Source organism: Tursiops truncatus, chromosome 8 (genome assembly GCF_011762595.2).
Source record: "Tursiops truncatus isolate mTurTru1 chromosome 8, mTurTru1.mat.Y, whole genome shotgun sequence".
NCBI lineage: Eukaryota > Metazoa > Chordata > Mammalia > Artiodactyla > Delphinidae > Tursiops > Tursiops truncatus.
The window spans coordinates 68,817,712-68,840,547 of record NC_047041.1 but is presented as its reverse complement, the minus strand read 5'-3'; the positions used below and the strand labels follow the sequence as shown (position 1 = coordinate 68,840,547).

The window sequence follows — 22,836 nt, the reverse complement described above, 5'->3', positions numbered from 1 at the left end:
GCTAAGGGCTCATTTTATAACTATGCTGAAGGACAGGACTGTGCAGTATAGGGAGTATCACCCAGGTACGGGGAAAGACTAGAAAGGGAACAAATATGAGTTAAGCACCTGCTTGTTCTTGGTACTGAAATAGACATTCCACTACTTCTACTGCCATTACTACTGCTACTATTTCTAAAGGCAGCTACTGTTTAATGAGTGGGTACTGGGTTCCAGTCACTGCTGGGAAATTTATGTTCCCACTTAATCCTCACAAGGATCCAGACAAGCAGAAATTATTAGCTCTCTTTTATAAGGAGATGAAACTGTAGTTTAGAGAAGGGAAATAATTTACCCAAGGTTACTTAGGAAAGAGCAAATCAAAATTCAAACCCACATCTGTCTGTCTACATAGCATCTGAGCCACACTGACTCCCATTCTTCTCCAAGATGAGCTGATTCAGTTGATTGCCTTTGTTGAAGTAGTTTTTTCCTGTTGGTTTTCATTAAAAAGTAGAAAAATTTAATGAGAAATAGAAACCTGTGAAAGTTTTTTTTTTTTTCAATCTTTCAAACCACACAAATATTAAATACCTTTCAAATACTTTCACCAGATTCTCAGGGCAAAGAAGTTTTGATATACTACAAAATTGAGTTGATTACCCCAAATCCTTGTGCCCTCTCCTTCTAATACTGTGTATTTCCATATCCCTAACCTTAAAAAAATTAGTTTCTACTGCACCTGTGATCTGCGTCTCTCATTCTAGTAAAAGGCAGATTCCCTGGGACAAATGAAATGAAGAAGAAAGACCAACTAAATTAATTTTGTTAAGAGTTTTTAATCTAAGTCTGGATACCATTGAAACAATTCAGCTGACCATTTTAGAAATTTACTTTGATGGCAAGTGTGAAACTTTGGGAATAGTTACATTTGAGTTCATTGTGATTTTGCCATTTACTAACTATGAGATTTGGGCAATTTAACTTCTCTAACCTCAGACGTGGATTAGATGATCTTTAATATCCCTCTCATGTTAAAATTCTCTAATTCTATGAGCATGTTTTATCCATTTCATATTGACTCTATCGGGAAGGTCCCATCATATGCCTATTTGAATATATGCTTCAGTTGTATATATTTACACAAACCCGACAGCATTAGAATAGCTTTCAGATTTAATATTTCCAAAAAGCTCTGACATGCCTTATCATCCTTTCAGGATTTCCCCGGAAGTGGGAGGCCAGGATTTCAGATTTGTACAGTGTGGAAAGTCAATAAAAGAAGTAAGATTAGAACCAATGATCTCTGACTTCCAAACAGCTGTGGGTACATTTTCCCATTAAAGCCATTTTTATTTTATAGAAGGTTCAAGTAAGGCAAAGTACTTAACAGAATATAAGAAATAAATGGGATTTATACAAAATCTGATTTCAGAAATTCCCAGGTTCTAATGCAACATGTAGACATCTGAATCTCACTCTAAAATTTTCACTGTCGAAGATGTCAAATGCTCTCTGCTATGACATTTGAGTACTTACCTTATGCCAGCTTATGCACCAGACCCTAGCAAAGCAGTTATGAATAAGACACAGCGTTGTTCCTGCCCTTTTAAGGTGCATAGTCTAGTGAAGAAGGTGGGCAGATACAATTGGCAATATGGATAAAATATAGTAAATGTAAGATAGAGGCAGGCACAGGGTGCTGTGGGAGCCTAAAATACTTAGCCCAACCTGACGAACTGGGTAAGACTGTCTGGGTAAGATGATCCCTGATGTGAGTCAAAGAATGAGTTGATTGCAAGATGGAGAGGAAATTCCAGGAAAAGGGAAAGCATGGACTCCTAGTATAAAGCAACATGGTATATAGAGAACCAGAAGTAGTTCAGTATTATAAAGCAAAAAAATTTCAAGTAGAGTAGCTAGAGATGAAACTGGAGACAGAGTAGAGAGCCAGGTCATGGAGAGCCTTGAATACCATACTAAGGAGTTTGGACTTCATCTTTTGGGCATTAGGGAGCCACTGAAGACTTTAATATAGGAGTGCTCTGGTCAGAATTGCATTTGTGATGGATTACCCTGGCTGAAATTAGGAAGAGGTATTTAAGTAGAGACTGGGGACTCAAAATTGGAAATAAAAGTCAGCTAGAAGGCTGGTATTTAAAATAGTCCACCAGAGAGAATGAGGCCAAGGCAATTGATGAGTGATAAGGGTGGAAATGAGAGGTGGGATTTAGTAGTATCTTTGTTAACTAATCTGAGATTTGCTTCATCTTGGTTTGTGCTTCTTAATTTCATGTAGAGTCTATGTTAGTATATTGAGTTGGATGAAGCTAGAAACTGCTGAGCAACATGAATTATTTAGTCTACCAGCTTTTCACCAGCCTCTGTATTCTCCAAGGGAATCTGCTTGAATCTGAGACTGGTTCTCCTGAAAACTTAAGGAGCCAGAACCTATTTTTGTCTTATTTCCTCCACAGTGGTCTCTGGTTCAAACTTAAATAATGCCTTTTTGCCTGGACTCAACAGCTTGTAAGCCCTCTCCTGTGCATACAAATAGCAAATAGATAATAAGTAGAGTATTTGATGTTCTGTGCTACTTTCAGGTCATTAAAATAAAGAATCACATAAGTTATCTCAGTTGCCCTAGGATCCTGTAGTTGAAATAAGATAAAGGGCTCTGTTGAGCTGTCTGTGTAAAGCAAATATAACTTGAGAATTAAAAAAAAAAAAAAAAAAAAAAAAGTAAACATGGGCACCAAAACTGCAAGCAGGAGACCCTTGAAAACACAGCCTGGTGTATCACTGGTTAGAATTTCCTTCATTTTGCAAAGCCACGAGCCACATGCATCAGCTCACCACAAAGTCATTAAGCCTTTTTAAGCTCAGATGAAAAACATGAACAAATACCACAAAAGGCTTTAGTATAGCCCCTTTGTTCACTCACATATGGCACTTTATAACTCCTGCGCCACTCTGGTCGTGGTGTTTGTTTAAGCTGCCTCCATCAGGCTGGTCCTGAAAGAACAAAAGACATCTTGAGCAATCCTAAGCAGGAAATGGGCTAATCTAAACATGGTTTGTGACACTTTAAGTAGAATAGAAAGGGGAGGGATTGATTAGTCATTAATGTCCAATTGGCTCCATATGGATGTTGCAATAATAAAGCCTTTTTTTCAGAGCAGTAGCAGAGTTATTGAATTAGAGGTTTATGTTTCCTCAGAGCTGACCTTAGGGAATTCCCTTTTGGTTCTTCTTGTTGATCTTTTAAAGAGAATGGAGTTTCCAATAGGAAAAAATAGAAGCCTTATCTACAACAGCACTTGCTCATAATCCTGCAACCAAGGAATGCATTAATTTAGCTTTGTTTTAATCCCTGCTGTAATTTCACTCCTTAGTGCTTTCTTTGCATGCTCTTGCATCTTTGGACCAATTAGATAGTGGCATGAACTTCATAACTGGTAATAGGCTCCTTTAATGTGCTTAACAGTACAGGGAAATGGCATCCTTACAGGGGGAAAGCAATGTTCCAGCCAAGGAATGGTGGGCTTTGAGATTCAGAGTTATTTCATGTCACCGAATAGTGCCTGGGGTAGCTTTGGTGTAGGAGAAATGCACTAGACTTAAAGTCAGAAGACCTAGGTTCTAGATCTGGCTTTGTTCCTTGTTAGCAATATACTAGCAGCCGGTTATTTCAGAGGCTGGTAACTCACCTTCTCTGAGCCTTGGTTTTCTCATCTATAAAGTGAAGTGAATATATTTACCCTCTTACCCATTTCAAAGGATTGTAAGGAGGATTGAGATAATGTATTTCCTGAAAGCACTTTGTAAATGTTATTGTAGGTAAAATTCCTTAGTACACTTGGTGTTTCTATTCTGGAAACTGATCTCTGGTCTAGACTAGTGAAAAACATAAACTGTTCTTTAAAATAATTACTTTGATACTCTAATTAGTGAAATGTCTGTTTCCAAATTGTCCAGCGGAATTTTTTCTTTATGTGTACACTACATATGTTTATATCTTTATCTCTATCTATCTATCTATCTATCATCCATCTATCTAATTTATTCAGTAAATTTCTTGGTATAGGTAAGTTCAATACTTGAGGTAAGTAGGGCATTTGAGGTAGGTAGGGATTAAAGAAGCTTAAAATGAAAATAGGGAAATGAAAATTTTCCTATGGCTTTCCCCTGCATTGGTCAAATGAAGAATTAACACTTTAATCAAAGTACCACAGGTTATTCATCTTTTGTTCCTGTACCTCTGGTTCCTTATTTTTCTTCTGAACCGACCTCTAGTTCAGAAGAACTATGCATCCATATTTTGCATTTGCCGTCTTTAAATCATGACACCCATCAGTAAATCATTCTTTGCTAACCTATCTAGCTAATCCTCTATAAAAGACACAGAGCTCAAACCATACTCTTCCACTGCTGGTATCCCTCCTTCTCTGAAGATGAACACATCAGTTCTCTAATGATAAAGGTTCTCGCTCAGCCACGGAATGTATTTTCCTGCCAAGTAAACCACTAGGATAGCCAAATCATCCATCTCTTTTATTTTCCAAGAAGAAATCAAATTTGAATTTCAAGTAGCCTTCTTATAATGAAAGTAAGTTCACATTCTGGCAGTAAGTTGGAGTGCAAAGTTAGCAGAACTTCCATAATCATAGACGGACAGCTGTCAGCCATCCCTACAACATAGTGAATTAGACCTCTACAATATTAAGATACATTTGGTGGAATAAACTTGGTGAAAAAAATCCAACCTATGTCATATTAATAACTTCCTCCTTTCCTAATTTTTCATGTCTGCTTCTAATATTCCTTTATCTTCTACATTTTTGTTTCTGATGCACTCATGATCATTTTCTCTGTTAACTCAGATGTGTCATGTAACTCTTTCAAAATCCCACAGGAGAAAATTAATTATTCTGTTGATAGACTAAAGTAGTCTAAAATAGTGAGATTGTCAAGGACCCAATGGTGTATATTATATTTGTCTCTTTTTATTAGTAAGCAACCAATTGTAGCATTTTTTCCCCTTTTAATAATTGTTTTTGCTAAATGACTCTTTTTTTTTTTTTGAGTTCACAATGGCCTGAATATGCCACACACTCAGGTTTACAGAGAAAAGAATCTTTCAGAAAAATATCACTTACATTCATTTGTTTGGTTTTCTGTTTTACTTTGGTACTTTTGTTTTTACCTTTTTTGAACTAAGCACTGAAGTAGTTTTATTGTGGATAGTATCCCATTGTATGTATATACCACAGTTTGTCCATTTTCCAGTTATTTTCAGCCTTTGGTTATTCTGAATAAAAGTGCTATTATATTCTGAAAAGTTCTCATTTGTTTTGGGTAAGTATTTAGGAATGGAATTGCAGGTCATCGATGAATGTATATTTTACTTTAAAAGAAACTGCCAAGCTGTTTTCCAAAATGGTTATGCCACTTTACACTTCTGCTATCAATATGTTTGAGTTCCAGTTGCTCCATATCCTTGCCAACATTTAGTGTTGTAATCCATTCTAGTGGGTGCAAAATGGTATGTGGCTTTAATTGCCTTTTCCCGATGACTAATGACATGGAATACCTTTTCACGTGCTCAATGGCCATAACTGTATCTTCTTCTGTAAAGTTTTTTTTATGAGTCTTTTTGCCTATTTTTAAATTAGATTGTTTACTTTTTGTTTTTGGTAAAAGTTCTTTATATATTCTTGATACAAGTCTTGTCAGACGTGTATTTTTCCCCAGTCTGGGCCTTAACATTTCATTTTCTTAATAATCACTTTTGATAAGCGGAGTCTTAATTTTGATAAAGTTCAATTTATTATTTTTCTTGTATATTTAGTGCTTTATCTGCCATATCTAAGAATCTTTGCTTACTACAAGGTCACTAAAATATTCTCCAAGATATTCCTTGAGGAGTGTTATAATTTTTGTTTTTCGATTTTTTTTTTTTATAATTTTTGTTTTTGTTTCAAATCATGATTCATCTCAATTAACTGTTGGGTGTAATGTGTGGTAAGAGGTCAAAGTTTACTTTTTTCCCCATATTTGTCCACTTTTCTAGCACTGTTTGTTGAAAAAAAAGATCATTTTTAACAGCTTAGGTCTTTATTGAAAATTGACCATATATGTGAGCAAGATTTAATTCTAGACTGTTTATTCTGTTCCACTGATCTATTTGTCTATCCTTTTTAAAAATTTTTATTGGCGTATAGTTGCTTTACAATGTTGTGTTAGTTTCTACTGTACAGCAAAGTGAATCAGCTATACGTATACATATATCCCCTCTTTTTTGGATTTCCTTCCCATTTAGGTCACCACAGAGTATTGAGTAGAGTTCCCTGTGCTATGCAGTAGGTTCTCATTAGTTATCTGTTTTATACATAGTGTATATGTGTGTATATATATATATATATATATATATATATCGATAGTGTATATATGTCAATCCCAATCTCCCAATTCATCCCACTCCCCCCCCTTCCCCCTTGGTATCCATACGTTTTTTCTCTATGTCCGTGTCTCTATTTCTGCTTTGTAAATACGATCGTGCATTCCAATTTTTTCAGATTCCACATATATGCGTTAATATAATACATTTGTTTATTCTTTTAACAATCCCACACTGTCTTTATTACTCTAGTTTTTACAATGTCACAAGGTATTTTTTACTGTAAGTCTTGAAATCAGGTAGTTTGAATCCTCCAACTTTCTTCAAGTTTGTTTTGGATGTTTTTACTGCTTTATTTTTCATATAGTTTTAAAAATCATCTCATCAATTTCTAAAAACAGTCTTTTGCAATTTTAATAGGAAAGGGTTGAATCTATAGATAAATTTGGAAAGAATTGACATCTTAACAATATTGAGTCTTCAGATCCATGAACATGGTGTATTCCTCCATTTATTTAGGTTTACTTTATTGAACTCACAAATGTTATATTGTTTTCAGTGTAGAGGTCTTGCACACTTTTTTGGTTAAATTTATTCCTAAGAATTTTATTTTCTGATGCTATTATGAATGTAAACTTAAGAAATTATTTTTTAAATCACTGCTAGTATATAGAAGTACAGTTGATTTTTATATTTTTATATTGTATATTGCAATAATGGTAAATTTACTTTTTAGTTCTAGTAATTATTTTGCAGATTTCTTAGGATTTTCTTTGTAAACAATTATATTATCTATGAATACACATAACATTACTTATTATTTTCCATTTTGCCTGCTTTTTATTTCTTTACCTGCAGAAGAATGTTGATTAATAGTGGTAAGAGTGGACATCCCTTGCCTTGCTCTTCATCTTGGAGGAAAGCATTCAGTAGTTCACTATTAAGTATGATATCCTACAGGTTTTCCTTAAAAGTTCTTTATCAGACTGAGGAAATTCCTATCTATTATTAGTTTCCTGAGAGTTTTTATCATGAATGGGTATTGCATTTTGTCAAAACCATCTTCTGAATCTATTGTGATGATCATGTTTTTTCCCCTTTGTTTTGTTAAATTACATTGCCTGATTTCAAATATTAAATTACTATTACATTTTAACTTAATTTATCCTGAGATAAATCATACTTGGTCATGTTTTATTATCCATTTTACATATTACTGGGTTTAATTTGCTAATATTTTATTAAGAATTTTTGCACTTATGTTCAAATCTCTGTCAGGGTTTGATGTTACTTCATAAAATGAATTTGGGAAGTATTCTTTCTTCCTCTACTTTCTTAGTTTGTGTAAGACTACTATTAGTTTTTCCTTAAATGTTTGGAAGAATTTACCAGTGAATCCATTTGAGATTGGAGTTTCCTTTGTGGGAAGGTTGTTGGCTATAAATTGAATTTCTTTATTAGCTATAGGAGTATTCAGACTTCTTATGTATTCTTGAGTGAATTTTAGCAGTTTGTGTCCTTCAAGGAATTTGTTCTTTTCATCTAAGTTGTCAAATTTATTGGAATTAAGTTATTCACAGTATTTGCTTTCTATCCTTTTAAAGTGAATAGTATCTATAGTGATATCCCCTCTTTCAATCCAAATATTGGTATTTTTGTTTTCCCTTTTTGTAGATCAGTCTCACTAGGGGTTTATCAATTTTATTGATCTTTTCAAATTACCAGTGTTTGGCTTTGTAAATTGTTTCCTATTCACTGATTTCTACTCTTTATCCATTCTGAAAATCTCCAATTTTAACTGGATTATTTAATTCATTTATATTTAATGTAATTATTAATTTTGATGGGATTAAGTCTTGCAATTTGCTATTTTTCTATTTGTTCCCTCAGTTTTTGGCTTTCTGTTATTACTTTTTTTCCTTTTGCTTCATTGAATCCTTTTTCTAAGCTACTATTATGAAAACTTTTTTCTTTTTTTTTTTTAGGGCAGTTTAAGTTTCACAGTAAAACTGAGGGAAAGATAGAGATTTCCCATATACTCCCTGCCTTCACACATGCATAGCCTCTTTCATCATCAACATCCCACCAGAGTGGTGCACTTGTTATAACTGATGAACCTATGTTGACACATCATAACCACTCCAAATCCATCGTTTATATTAGGGTTCATTCTTGATATTGTACATTCTTTGGGTTTGGACAAATGTAGAACATGTATCTATCATTATGGTATACAGAGTATTTTCATTGCCCCCAAAATCCTCTGTGTTCGCCTATTCATCTCTCCCTCCCCTTTACAACCACTGATCTTTTTACTGTTTCCTTCTGAATCCTCTTTTTAGTCTTCCATTTGAATTACTCTACTGGTGTTTTAGCTATACCTCTTTGTATTTTTTTAAAAATTGTTTTTTCTAGATTCACTGTTCATTCTTAATTTGAATATCCTTACAGTTAAAATTATACTACTACTCAAGCAACATTTAATATTTACTACCTTTGTCCTTTGTGCCGGCCATTTTTCTCATGTGTTTTACCTCTTCATATATTATAAATCCCACGATGCAATGTTGTATTTTGTATTAAATAGTCCCTTGTCTTTTAAAAACATTAAACAATCAGCCGTTTATTATGAAATCCAGAGAAGAAAAAAAATTTCTTAATTTAGTCACATATTTATCATTTTCAGTGCTCTTCTTTTCTTCCTGTATATCTAAGTTTCCATCAGATGTTATTTCTCTTCATCTTGAATAATTTCCTTGAATGTCTCTTTTGGTCTGGGTCTGCAGGTAATGCATTCTCTCAGCTTTTGTCTGAAAGTGTATTTTACATTCATTTTTGAAGCATATGTTCATTGGATAAGACTACGTTGATTTTTTTTCTTTTAGCAGTCTAATGATATTCCATAGGCTTCCAGTCTTCATTGTTTCTAATAATAATCAGCCATAATTTGCATTATTGTTTCATTGTATATATTATGTGTCCTTTTTCTCTGGCATTTTCCCTTTGTCTTTGGTTTTCAGCAGTTTGACTAGTGTTTAGGTATGGTTTTCTTTGTATTTATCCTGCCTGCATTTGTCCAAATGTCTTGAACCTATAAGGTGATTTTTCTCACCAGATTCGGGTAATTTTCAGCCCGTGTTTCTTCAAGTAGTTTTCAGTCATGATTCTCTCTCCTCTCTTTCTAGAACTCCAGTTACACTTAGGACAGTATATCGTTTTACGTATTGCAAAGTCTCTGCCTACTTTTTCAGCTTTTTTTCTTTCTGTTTTTGAGACTAGCTAATTTCTTTTGATGTATTTTTAAGGTCACTGACCCTTTATTCTGCACTTGAAAATGCTATGAAGTCCATTCAGTGTATTTTCATCTCAAATACGTCTTTCAGTTCTAGAATTTCCCTGTTTCATTTTATAGTTTCATTTCTCTGCTGAGTTCCCCCATTTATGCATTAATTATGATATTATTTTCCTTTATATCCTTGAACATATTTTTAATGGCTACTTTAAAGTCCTTGTTTGCTAATTACACTGTTTGAGCCATTGCAGTTTCTTTCTGTTGATATTTTTTTTCGGGGGGGGGGTGTCTCTGGGTCACATTTTCCTGGTTGTTTGCACAACTAATGTTTTTTTTTATTATACACTGTACAGTGTGGATTATAAATTGTAGAGACTCTGGCTTCTATTATCTTCCTCTGTTAAGAATGTTTATTTTTGTGCTAGGAGGCAGTTAAAATACTTGCTGGTCACATTGAACTTGTGGAGGCTTAGTTTTGCACCGTTAGGTAGTGACTGAGTTTTGTCTTCAGTCCTAAGATGAATCCTTAGTCTTAGCATACAGTCTTTATTCCTAAAGAGTGGTCCCTCTGGGGTTTCAGTGGAAAGCCTGAAGTTTTCATGAATACTTTCTAACTTTGTAGGATTCAAATCCAAATTCTGTTTCCCTTGCAGTGGGCATCAGCTGAAATTTCTGCTCAGAGTTTTCAGATATACAGCCCTGGTTTCCACCAGAATCATTGATGTCATCCCTATACATGTGAAGTTCAGGTGTCAGGCACTCAGAAGCCTCAAACTGTCTCTTCTGATACATTAGGCCAAGTAAGACTGACTTTCTGTTTGCATTCTAGCCACTCCATGCTACTCAGACTGGGGAGTGTCTTCATGGAAAAACTATGAAAACAGGGGGTTTACTCAGTGACATTTCTTCCTTTCTAAGATTGAATCCTCTCCAGTTTCTTCTTAATTTTGGTAGATCTCAAGTACCTTCAACTGGTTTTTTTTTCATATTTTTTCCAGCAGTTATAATTATTATCTGCTTGAAAGTTAGTCTGATATACGTTATTCTGCCATTACCAGAACTGGATCCCAGAAGACAATCTTTTGTGCTATATTTTACTTATATTACATTCATTCTGTCTGACAAAATGTAAGTTTTAATGGGCCTGTGAGGAGGTATTTATTCACCTTATTTTTCTGTATTCTTTATTGCCAATTCACTGGTAATCATTGAGACTATTCAGTGGTAATTTCTCATTTAGCTTCCATTTTGATCTCTTGTAGAACACATTTGTTCTTGTCACTACCCTGCTTTTTTATAATAAAAACCTTAAAGACTTCTTGGCTTTGAAGTCAAGGTACTTAGCAATCTTGCCCCTACTTACTTTCCGAATTTAATCTCTTGGTATTCCCCTGTTTTTTTAAAAAAACTCAAGCCATAGCCAGATTCTTTTTATTCCCTAAAACCCTCTGTGCTTTTGTTATAACTCTGTGCCTTTATATTCACACATTCTCCAACCTAGAATGCTTTCACACTCATACCTGCTGGTAAGTTCTTACTCTTCCTTTAAGATACTGCTCAAGCAGTACTTCCTCTCTGAAGCTTCCGTGTTACTCATATCTGTCCATTCCAACAACATTAATAGCTTCCCTTCTCTGCTTTCCTAGCACCTTGAAATTACCCATGTTAGCACTTACACTGTTTTGTAATTTTCTGTTTATGCATCTGTTTCCCACACTGGACCAAATTCCTTAAAAACAAGTCACATGTGTTATTTATCTCTGTATACTCCATCACAATGCTGGGTACGTCTGAAATTTGTCAGAAGTGTTTGCTGAATTGATGCATAAATAAATGATTCCTAAGCACATTATAGAATTTGCTAGAGTTCCTCCTTAGGGAGAACTTTATATATGCACAAATCCACACAAAACGCTTACTCATTCACTCACATAACCCTTGGCATTTACCCAGAAAGGGGGCCTCTCTAGGATTAGTTCAGGACCATTGCCATAGGCTATGATGGTTAAACTGGCCTTCTTTCCAGCCCACCTGGAAAAACTCAGCTTTCTGTATTCTCTTTCAATCGTCTGAATCACAGATCCCTAAGAAAGTTTTTGCCTTGGCAGTTTCTGTTTTTTCCTCATAGACTATCTTTTTTCATCTAACTGAAAGTTTGCCTTTATACAGACTGTGATATGGGAGATGAAGGATGAATTAAACTCAGGGAAATAGAGAGAGCAGGAATTCCTGGAGTAAAGGGGACCAGTGCTTTCCCTTGTTGCCTAGTGTGGTACTGTTGACCTTCCGTTATTTAGGAATGGTGTTGCTGGTAATTAAAGACTCTTAGGCCAGCTGGAAAGCAGTAGTCTCCAAGTACATAGCTGTAGGTCTAGACTTCTTCCAACTGCTTTCCATGAGAAGACATATTATGAACATTGAACTCACAAATGATTCCTCTGCTATCAAAAGTAAAAGAATCTGCCTCTTAGAATTATGAGCAATTCTCTAGGATAACTCTGGATTCTGACACAGAGCATTGGCTACTTTAGAATGAATTACCTCCCCCCCACCGCCCCTTTTTAACTTGATGTTATTTCTGAAAATAAATGAGCAGCATGAAGTCACATTTGATATGTAGATTCTTAAGTTAATTATAGCAGAAAGTCAATTTTAGGCTTCAAATATTCAGATTAATAGCATACCTTTTAAAAATAATTCTATATTATTATATAGCGTTTTCCTTATCTGTTTAAAAGGGATTTCCTAAAATACAATCTCTTTTTAAATTTCTGAGTTTATACACATATATACAGGCATATGTATTTTTATTGCTATAACAATAATTCCCTCACCAGTTTGTTTCATGAAGCAGTTTTGGGAAGTTAAGGGACACTTTCTAAATATTCTTTTGATGTTAGGGTCCCTTTATATTTTCTTAAAATTCTGACTCTGATCATATATCAGATCCAATTTAAAAGTAGCTTCAAAACTTTTGATCTCTCCGGATAAGTCTCTTCTTCTTCCTAAATCTTGGTTCATTAATACAACATTTCTAGTTTTAACTTGGAATGTCCCATTCATTTTGCAGTTGACTCTGCTTGGGAGAGAGAAAAGGAGACAAGAAAAACAAGATGTGCATACACCCTGGTGTTTTCTATTTTCCCTTAATTCACATTTTTATACTATGTACTGTGCTTGAATTTCTCAATTTCTGGGTGTATTTCTTGTGAGAATAGAGATCTGCTGTGTAATTAATTCAGTGTCAGTCAGTGTCATGTAAATAATATGTACTATGGGAGGACAGACAAGGTCAGTGTAGGACAGTTGGTAGGGTGGGACCTGAACTCTATACCTTGGAGAGGGTGGAATTTAGTCAGGTAGAAGTGAGTAGGAAGGATATGTTAAGACTACAGTATGGAATGAGAGGGAGAGAGATTGGGTTAGGTTTGGACATGTCTGGGAGTATCAATTGGTATGGAGTAGAAGATCTACTAAAACCAGAGTCTAAAAATCTACGATGATCAGTCTGTAGGAGATTAAAACTGCCTGTTAACAATGAAATACATCTTGTAAGTGAACAAATAAATGGAAGCTGGCTATTTGGCGTTGCTAGAGGTGAAGACAAGCTATGACAGTAAAAGCAGATCTCAAATGTTAATCACCTGTAGCAAAGTAGTTAACTTAGAATAATATTGAAATGTTTTTGCATCTGACAGTCTCCACAAGCCTGTCTCCTTTTATATGTATGCATGCAAGTATATAAATTGCTGAATTCATGTCAGTTGTAAAGTAATGGCACTGAGGGCATCATAAATTACTATGGTGATCCTCAGGAGAAGACACTGTCGTATCTGAATGAGTGTTTCACTTCCAGAGTAATGTATGCCTTCGTCTGGCCCAGCAGTCAGCATATTGCCCTGTGTTGATGGATATTGTCAGCTGGAAGCTACACTACATTTCACTGCACAATAAACATGGCTGTCAAACCCATATAAAGTGAAATCAATTTATCCTGTATGGTCAGTGCATTTTAAATGAAATTAATGTACTGTGGGTATGGTGGCGAAAAGGTAGCATATTAGTTATGCATCTTGGGATCTGAGACTTTTCATGTAAGGGATCATTCTGTCTAGTCAGCCTAAAAGAAAGGCTGTTTATAAAATATTTTATTTTGCATGGTCTTCAGAAAGGGGCCCCTCTGCCCTTCTTCATGTTTAGAAAAGAATTGACAGTATTAGCCAGTTCAGCCCTTTTATTCTGTCTTTTGTTTGCAATAAATGATGACCATATTTGCCAAATAATAGTGCACTTTAATGTTCTAATTTATTCCTAGCTCTGACACAAACAAATTTCTACTTCATCAAGGTAGCTAGAAATAGAGTAGAAGGGCAGAGATGGATTGGATCATGTTGTTCCTGTATAATCACTCCACTGAGCTGAAAGGATTTACTTTTTCCAAAATGTAGAGATGTAGGTTTTAATGCATATTTTGCTTCTAAACTTTTGGGAGTAGGCTTTCCTGTTTATGCAGTAGAAGCCCTGGCTGAGGCCATCAGTCCAACCTTACATTTAACTCTAGGGGTTCTCAATCTATAGGGAGATATATAGTAGTTGCCACCTGTAAAGCACCCATCAGTGTATCATGCTGGTAGGGGGTATGAAAGCAAGCAAGAGCTATGTTCATTCATTGATTCATTTATTCAACCATTCATTAACTGAATGTATTTTACTAACTGAAACTCTGGATGCCATGTGCTTTATTGGAACCTAGGGATACAGCAGTGAAGGAGAGCCAGTTCCTGCCATATCCTCAAGAAGGTTTCAATCTAGTAGGTTACTATGGTCACTTCTTTGGAAACTATAAAATATCAGGGATTTAGACTTAGTTTCATAGAGGATGTTAAAGAACTATGCTCACACAGCAGAAAAATATATCAGGACCCTTGAAATGACTGCCTTTTAGTCTACTAGTTTTGCATATGAGTTGAAAACTGAACAGTCCTTTACTTAATAAGTATTTGAGTATCTATTACATGGAAAATCCTGGGGATACAAAAATGAGTGCAACATAAACACTAACTTTAGGGGTCTCATATTCCTGGGGATGGAATGGAAATATTAGAGAGAGATAGCCACATAAGCAAGTAATTTCTTTGGAGCATGTAACATTAAAAGAAAGAGGAATGAATGCATCCTGGGAGACATCATTGCAAATGCCCTTCCTTTGGCTTGAATTACCCTTCCCATCGTCTTTACTACCCGCCCCCATTCACGTGCTAATTCCTATTCATCCTCCAAGACTCAGCTTAGATGTCACCTCTCCTAGGAGGCATTAGCTCACTGTCCCGTCTGCTGGCACCCTCTTGATGCCCTGTTTACTTCAATATTAGAGCACTTACCATACACTCTGTTACAATTGTCTGTTTGGGGTCTGTCTCCTCCCTGAACTGTGAGCTCCTTTAAAAGCAGGTGCTGTTTTATTCACTTTTGTATACCTAGCACCTGGCATAAAGCCTAACTCATAGCAATTGCTCAGTTAATAGTTATCATTGAATTACTAATTAAGTCATGCAACACACAACATTTGAATAGGCCTTAAAGAATGAGTGGGATTTAGCATGAAGAAGTAGGAGAAGGGGCTTCCAGGCAGTGAGGGGAGCACTGGCCAAGGCACAGTATTGTGAAAGAGAGTGCTATTGGGGGTAAGAGATAGTTTGAAGTGGCTACAATGTTTGGCAAATGAGGCTAAAATGATAGGTAAGAGCCTGCTTTGAAGGGAGAAATCACGCAGGAAAGGTTACCTGGAATTGATTGTGGTAAAAATGTACTAGGTATATAAAAACATGCAAAATTAATTCTGCCCAGTGTGTCTTTGAGGCCTACCTCAGAAGAGCCTGTAGAACTGTCATCTAAAACTGTCTTCTGCTTCCAAGAGTTCATTTAAAAAGAAGAGAAGGGCCCAGGGAAAACAGCTGAACCAGGTGGCCAGCTATGTTAACAGTCTCCAGATAATAATGCTTTGCACCCATCTTGTTCTTCCTGCCCTGACATTACAGGAAGTAAAGCAATGAATGGCTCTGCAGCTAAACTACAGCAGTATTATTGTTGGCCAACAGGAGGTGCCACTGTGGCTGAAGCACGAGTCTACAGGGATGCCCGTGGCCGGGCCAGCAGTGAGCCACACATCAAGCGACCAATGAATGCATTCATGGTTTGGGCCAAGGATGAGAGGAGGAAAATCCTTCAGGCCTTTCCTGACATGCATAACTCCAACATTAGCAAAATCTTAGGTGAGTGCAGCCGCTGATGCTGATCTTCTAACGAGTGGAAAGAAGGGGCCTAATGTGACACCTAAGGGAGACTGTGGTTTGCGGAAGTTAGGTGGAGCTCAGCAAGCTGCCCTAGGAGACTGTCGTCATCTCTGCATTTCCCACCCTGCACCGGAGCCTTTAGGTTTAGGAGTTAGTACATCCACCAGGTGCCAGGGCAGGACTGACTAAACACTTGTTTTAGAGACAAAACTGTCTATTGTATGTGTTAATAGGACAACTCTGAGAGGTCACTGCAAAATAAGAATCATGGAGACAAGCTTTATCTCCTTTTCTTAATTCAGTCTTTTAAAATTCGTAAGTTGCTGTGAAACGCTGGGAACACTCATAGACCCTACGGTTTTCTGCTTTAGAATTCTTGGGCTCATATGTCCCTCTGAAAGAACTCACCAAGGGCTAGGGGTGAGCCCCCAAATAGTGTGAAATTTATGGAGTGTAGAACAGTGCCTCTAATGATAACTTTAAAACTTGTAAAATAAAACTACATTTACTTTAATAAGATATGACTAGTTCAAATTTCATAGCAGTGAGTTGAACACAGAGACCACAGGGCAGAGGCCCATTTTGTGGTAACTTGCCAGAGTGATTCTCCCGTTTCTCCGGATTAAACTCAAGCCTTGTTCTATTAGTGTAAAGCTTGCCTAGTGCAGATTATACAGTTTGGAACTATTGTGCTTAACATATTGAACGTATTTTATTCAACATGCAGCATTACAGTCAACATGTTTCCTCTTTAAAAAGAAAAAACACAGAAGGCACTGTTCTATTTAAGCTGTCATGATGTGACAAAATCTCAAAGGCAGCCGTTTAAGAAGCCGAAAAACATTAGAGACTTAAACTGTGGTTTTCATTTTTTAAATGTTTTGTTCAAAAGCAATAAATATTTAACCTGAGTAAATATCAGTGATCTGGACATACACAAATACACATGTTTTATCACTGTATAAATAATTTAACTTGATTCTGAGACATTTTGAGGCAGCGACCCCTAAGAAAATTTTAAAGATACATAAGATCAAATAGTGTTGAAATGTTAAAATACAAGTTTTTCCTTTTTTTCTTTTTGACTTTTGAATTTCAAGATGGATACTAACTGTCATTACAGTTAAGTGGGGTTTTATTTTTAGAGTTTCAGAGATACACATAGGGGCATTATTCTTATAAATTTAAATACCTTTCAAACCAAAATGGTCCTAATATATATATTAAAATTTTTTCTAATTAATAGACACTCAAAAGAAAATCATTATTTCCCTGTCCCTAAATTTTGATATCTAACTTGGAAATTTTCCCCTTTTTGGCCATTTTATTAGCAGTATGAGTAAGCTCTCCAGTGGGCACAGAACCTCTCTGTTTCCATTTTGGCATCTGTGGGGAATCTATATTATTGGTGTGTATTCGTGAAAAAAATTAAGAGTATAGTAAGTATATTCATTAAAATGTAAACTTTTAAGCACAAGATTTTAAGAGCACCAAAAACCTTAACTGGGACTCTAAGCTGCTAGGAGCCAGCCGAACACAGAGAAGCCTGTCCGTGTAGACTCTCTACACAACTTTTGCACAACAATCAGGAAAAACAGGAATGGATGTGCTATTAAAACAGACCAGGATATTGCTGGCTGCATAGAATATTTGTACAACTTTTCCATTTGTTTATGTATGAAAAATCTCCACTGAAGAATAGCTGACATCCAGTCAGCACAGCTGTTACCGCTTTATTCACCAGCGAGACACAAAAATGCAATTTGATACACGTAAAAAAACACATCCCTTCTTCGTCAAGTGTTTAGATAATTCTTTATAAACAATATTAGAGAAGTGAATACTTTTCCTTCTTCCTGTATAAACCATATTAAAAATTTTTGTACTTTCATTGGTATGGCTTTGAATGAATGTTTATAGTACTTGAAAATGGTATATATGTATATATATATATGTGTATATATATATATATATGTATATATATATATATATAATTCCACTGTACCTTCCGGTTCTAAAGCTATAACTTCTTAAGCAGAGTGTAGACTTTTAATTACCCTAGGCCAGGGGGTACAGTGTGCACCTTAGGTTTTTATATTTGGAAGAATATCAACATCTAACATCTTATCAAAGGACAGCTTCACTAAAGATGCTTGGAGTGTGGGAGATGTTTGAATTTCTGGAACCAAGAGAGTTTTTCCTGAGAATTGTGTCATACTCCAAAGTATACTTAGGAAGTCTAGGTTTTTAACCCTAGGCAGATGGATGGGGAAACAACCTTGGTGCAGGAGACGATCTTAAGAAGCAAAGACGTGTTTTAAAACAATATACTTATGGTAGCATCAGCTTTAAGTTATTGAGGGAAATAATATAATAAATGTATCACATCCAAATTATTCTTTGCTCTATAGTCTAAAACACGAGTTGCGTGGCTCGATGGTATGTGGTAATAGGAGCTACCCAGAGCACAGGTGAATGAGGTGGTGGGAAGGTATATCTAGTTATTTGCCAGGAGTATGTTGTATGTTGCCTTGACCACTTGGGTACTTAAGGCTATTTTTGTGTCTAGGGTCTCGCTGGAAATCCATGTCCAACCAAGAGAAGCAACCTTATTATGAGGAGCAGGCCCGGCTAAGCAAGATCCACTTAGAGAAGTACCCGAACTATAAATACAAACCTCGACCGAAACGCACCTGCATTGTTGATGGCAAAAAGCTCCGGATTGGGGAGTATAAGCAACTGATGAGATCTCGGAGACAGGAGATGAGGCAGTTCTTTACCGTGGGGTAAGTGTTCCTGCATTTAACCACCTGGGCTTTCCCGTGGTAAGAAACCACAGGATGGCTACTGGCAGTGTTTGGGGGAAGGAGATTAGGGAAGGGAAGAGGTTGTGACATACCGAAGGGGCCTGTCACAAGCGCACAGCCTTGCAGCATGGCTTCTGCTCAAATCAAAACAAACAGGCAACAGATCACTCCCAACTGATAACCCCTTTCATTGTCTCTCAAAGTAATCTAGGATGTCCAGTGCCCACACACAAAGTTTCTGGTAGTTTATTTAAGCAGACACACAGGGAGAAAAAAAGAGTAAAAACTAACCTTAAGAAATCCCCAGAAGCTTTCTAGCTTCTCTGGGTGGTGCTTCTGACTCTAATCACAATAGTCTGCTTTTGTTGTGGGATTTACCACAAGATAATTGGCCTTGACATTGGTTAGAGGACCTCATTTTTGGCATAAGATCCAGAACTCCTGTTGCAGTAAATTATTCTGTGGTAGAAGCAGTAACAATGTGGATTTTCTTGCTTAAATCAGAAACTAGACATGTTTTTGATATCTTCAAGTCTGATTTCATGTCATTTTGTTTAAAAATTAGGTAATAGATTTCTGGTATAAATTTCCACTTGGCTGACTGGCTGTCTGCACTCGAAAGAGGCCTCTTGTAACCACAGTGGTCAGCAGAGCGGGGTGCAGATGTCTGTAGGTTCCAGCACACTCAGACCTAGCAGCACAGGGGTGGCAAACCAGAGGGCCGTCTGGAGGCAGTGGCCTGAGGCAGCTGGCATCAGACTGGGGAGACACTTGGGAAAGGGCTTGAGAGAGAGAAGTGGAGGAAGCAAAAAGGAAGCTGTGTTCACTGTTAACTGGAAGGGGAATTGAGGAGCTGTGCTGTGCCAGGGAAACAAGAAAGCTTCACTTGGAGGTGAAGAAAAGAGATGCCTTAAAGGAGGAGTAAAGAACCATTTATTTTTAAGGACACTCAGAAAATAACCTCATGAAACACAAGGCTGGTTTCAGAAGCATGTGTTTAAAAACATGCAACTAATTTGGAAAAGTAAATAGTCAGAATACAAAAAAAAAAAAAAAAAGGCCAATGAGAGCAGTCTGGGTCACTATACAATACACTAGAGTGTTCTGGGGAGGAGCATCGGCTTCTGCGTTTGACCACTGAGTTTGAGACGCTGTGCGACCTATTTGGGCAAGTTATTTAACTTTTCTAAGCTTCTGTTTTCTCATGTGTGAAGTGAAACGAATAATAGTACCTATCTCATATGATTGTTGAGAGGATTCAATGAGGCAGTGCTTTTAAAAGTACTTTGTATAATGCTTAGTACAATATGAATAAAGGTGAATTCCTGTCATTATTATTACTATTAAATATGGATTTGCTATCAGAGTAAAACTATATTTTATATCACACTAGCTAATCAATGAATTTCTTTACACTATGGCAGAACCTTTTCGAGGTAAAGTGAGGCTTAAATCACTTTGTTATTTGAGGATCCCAGTGTATTAACAGCTGAAGACATGCCAAAATAGGATATCAAATTCTTCTGTGTTACAAATGTTTGCATTTTAAAAAGTAATGCCTTTAACACCAAAAGTACAATACAATATAATTGGGCTGCTCACATGTTAATTAGAGAATTTATTAAATATACCAAGTCACAGTGTACTCTAGGAAGTATAGTTGTAGGTAACAAAATATAAATTTAAGACTGTGTAATGTCTTCTTTTAATCCTGTTAGTCTATCTCTGAAAAGGTATATAGTCTCTTTTGAGCGGAGAATCAAAAATTTAAATTTGAGATGTTTTGTCATTCCCACCCTTCTCTCAGTCATGTCCCCTGTGTTGCATAGTGGGTCTCTTTTGCCATAGTCTGGAAGATTATCAAAGGTACCATTTTAGTTCCCTGATACTTATTTGAAAATATGAGATGCAGTAATTCTATTTAATTTAGTCCTCTTTACCAAAGGGAACATTGATACCAGCTCTGGACCGAAATACCTCAACACATAACAATGCATGTAAAATGAAACTCTAAAACAACTCAATAGCATCTACCACTTATTGAATGCCTACTGTATACGAGGTGTTTTAGGTGTACAAAGTATATAATCCTCTAAATAAGATAAAGAAATGGAGGCTTCAAGAGGTCCTATGGCTACTGAAAGGGGAGCAAGAGCAAAGGATTAAATCAGGTCTCTGCCTCTGTCATGCCAAATGACTGAGGAATTGTCTTCACAACATTGCTTCAAAATATGCCTCAGAGTCCTATTCTGCACAGTTGTGAGTATGACTGTGCCATTTGAGGAAGACCTCCTAGAACCTAGAGAAAATAAGGTCTTTTGTTGTGGTATACAGTAGCATAAAAGGAGCTTGGAAATTTAGAGACTAAGGATTCTGATGGCGTAGAGGTCCTTTGTGGAAGGCTCATTTTAGACTGTGGAATAGGGCTATGGATGTGCAGGCAATGGCCAGAATAGCTTACTCTTAAATCTCCAGTGCTCAGTATTCTCCTCTGCCCAGTTTTGATAATACTTGCTACATAAAGCCAGGTATTATTTCCACTTAAGGATTCATATTTTCTTTTAAGTAGTTGTATTTGATAGATTATTAACTCCCTGGGATTCATCTTTGCAAACTGATCTTCATTAGATACGAGGTTATTTACAAGAGGGAAAGACAAACAAGAAATTCAAAGATTGCTATTGACTTCTTGAGGGAATGGGGGTGAGATCAATTTTTATAGCTGATTTTGAAAAGACGTGCATAACTTTCAAGCCAATAAAATTACATATATTGCTCAACATTGTCATACATTTTACTGATGATACAACTGGAAATTCAGTGAGTTAGGTTTTTTTTTTACTTAGCTATTATGAAATGAATTTATCAGTATATGAAATGGAGTAATATTAGCTCTAACCTTGGATTTAACCCCTTCAATTGATAGGTTAAGTATCAGAGTTCTGTAATAATCCTGATAGGAGTACTATTAATGTTAAGATGATACTTATTAGGGTACATATAGCTACAACATTGTCTTTTCCCAAAGAACTATGGCCAAATGTAATGTATTTCCAATTTATTTAAAGCGTATTCAGTAATTTACGTGTGAGCTAATAGAGAATTACGCAGATACTAAAAACTATTAAAATTTGGGGCTACTTTTTAAGTAACAATAATGGTAAATTATTGAATACTTACTTATGCTGAGTGAATTATACAGATTATTGCAGATACAACAAACTTATAAGATAGGCACTATCATCTTCTCTATGAGGTTGAAAAACACAATATTCAGAGATGTTAAATAATTTGTCCAAGTCCACACAGCTAGTAAATAGCAGAGCTGAGATTTAGACCAGGCTTATGTGAAACATATTTCCTTTTCACCCTTACACATACCTCTCAATTAGAGCCTACAAATTTCTTAGAGGCTGTATAGTGTAGTGGTTAAGAATGTCAATTCTGGAGCCAGACTGTTCTGGCTCAAATACTAGCTCTGCTTCTTCCTGGCTCTAGGAACTAGTGCACAGCAATTCTTATTCCTCTGAACTCCCCACTTGCCCTTGGGAAACTTATTTAAACTCTGTGTACCTCAGTTTCCTCATATGTAAAATGGGGATGACAGTAATACCTACAACATCAGACCTTTCTGAAGATTGAATAACTTAATGTATCTAAAGTGCTTGGAACAATGTCTGGCATATAGTAAGTCCCAAATTAGAGTAAATATTATTATCCTAGAGAAATAATGCTATGTGTCAGGTATATATTTCATATTATAAAGAATTATGTTCTCCTGCATTGTGGTATAAGTGATTTGAACATTTGCCATTTTGATCTTAATCTCAAAGAAGTTGAATAAAACCTATAAGATACTTACAAATTTAACTGAGTAGCATAGACTAGACATGCTATTTTTAGCATTGTCCTGTAGAGAAAGCCAGATCAGAATCTCTAATAGGTAATGTAAAAAGATGTGCAATTTATAGGTTTAATCTCCTAATGAAGCAAACTTCATTGCCTTCATTTATAGATACTGTAAAGGATCAGCAAACAGGAGCTTTGACAACATAAATAAATAGT

General features: G+C 36.0%; 1 protein-coding gene across 1 annotated transcript in view; it reads left to right on the top strand.

Annotated features, from left to right (window-relative positions):
• Positions 1–22,836, top strand: part of SOX6 (SRY-box transcription factor 6) — a 622,270-nt gene that overhangs the window by 589,618 nt on the left and 9,816 nt on the right. The window contains exons 16-17 of the mRNA XM_073808646.1: positions 15,710–15,943; positions 18,534–18,750. Coding sequence (XP_073664747.1) covers positions 15,710–15,943; positions 18,534–18,750 — 451 coding nt within the window. The remainder of the gene's footprint in view (positions 1–15,709; positions 15,944–18,533; positions 18,751–22,836) is intronic.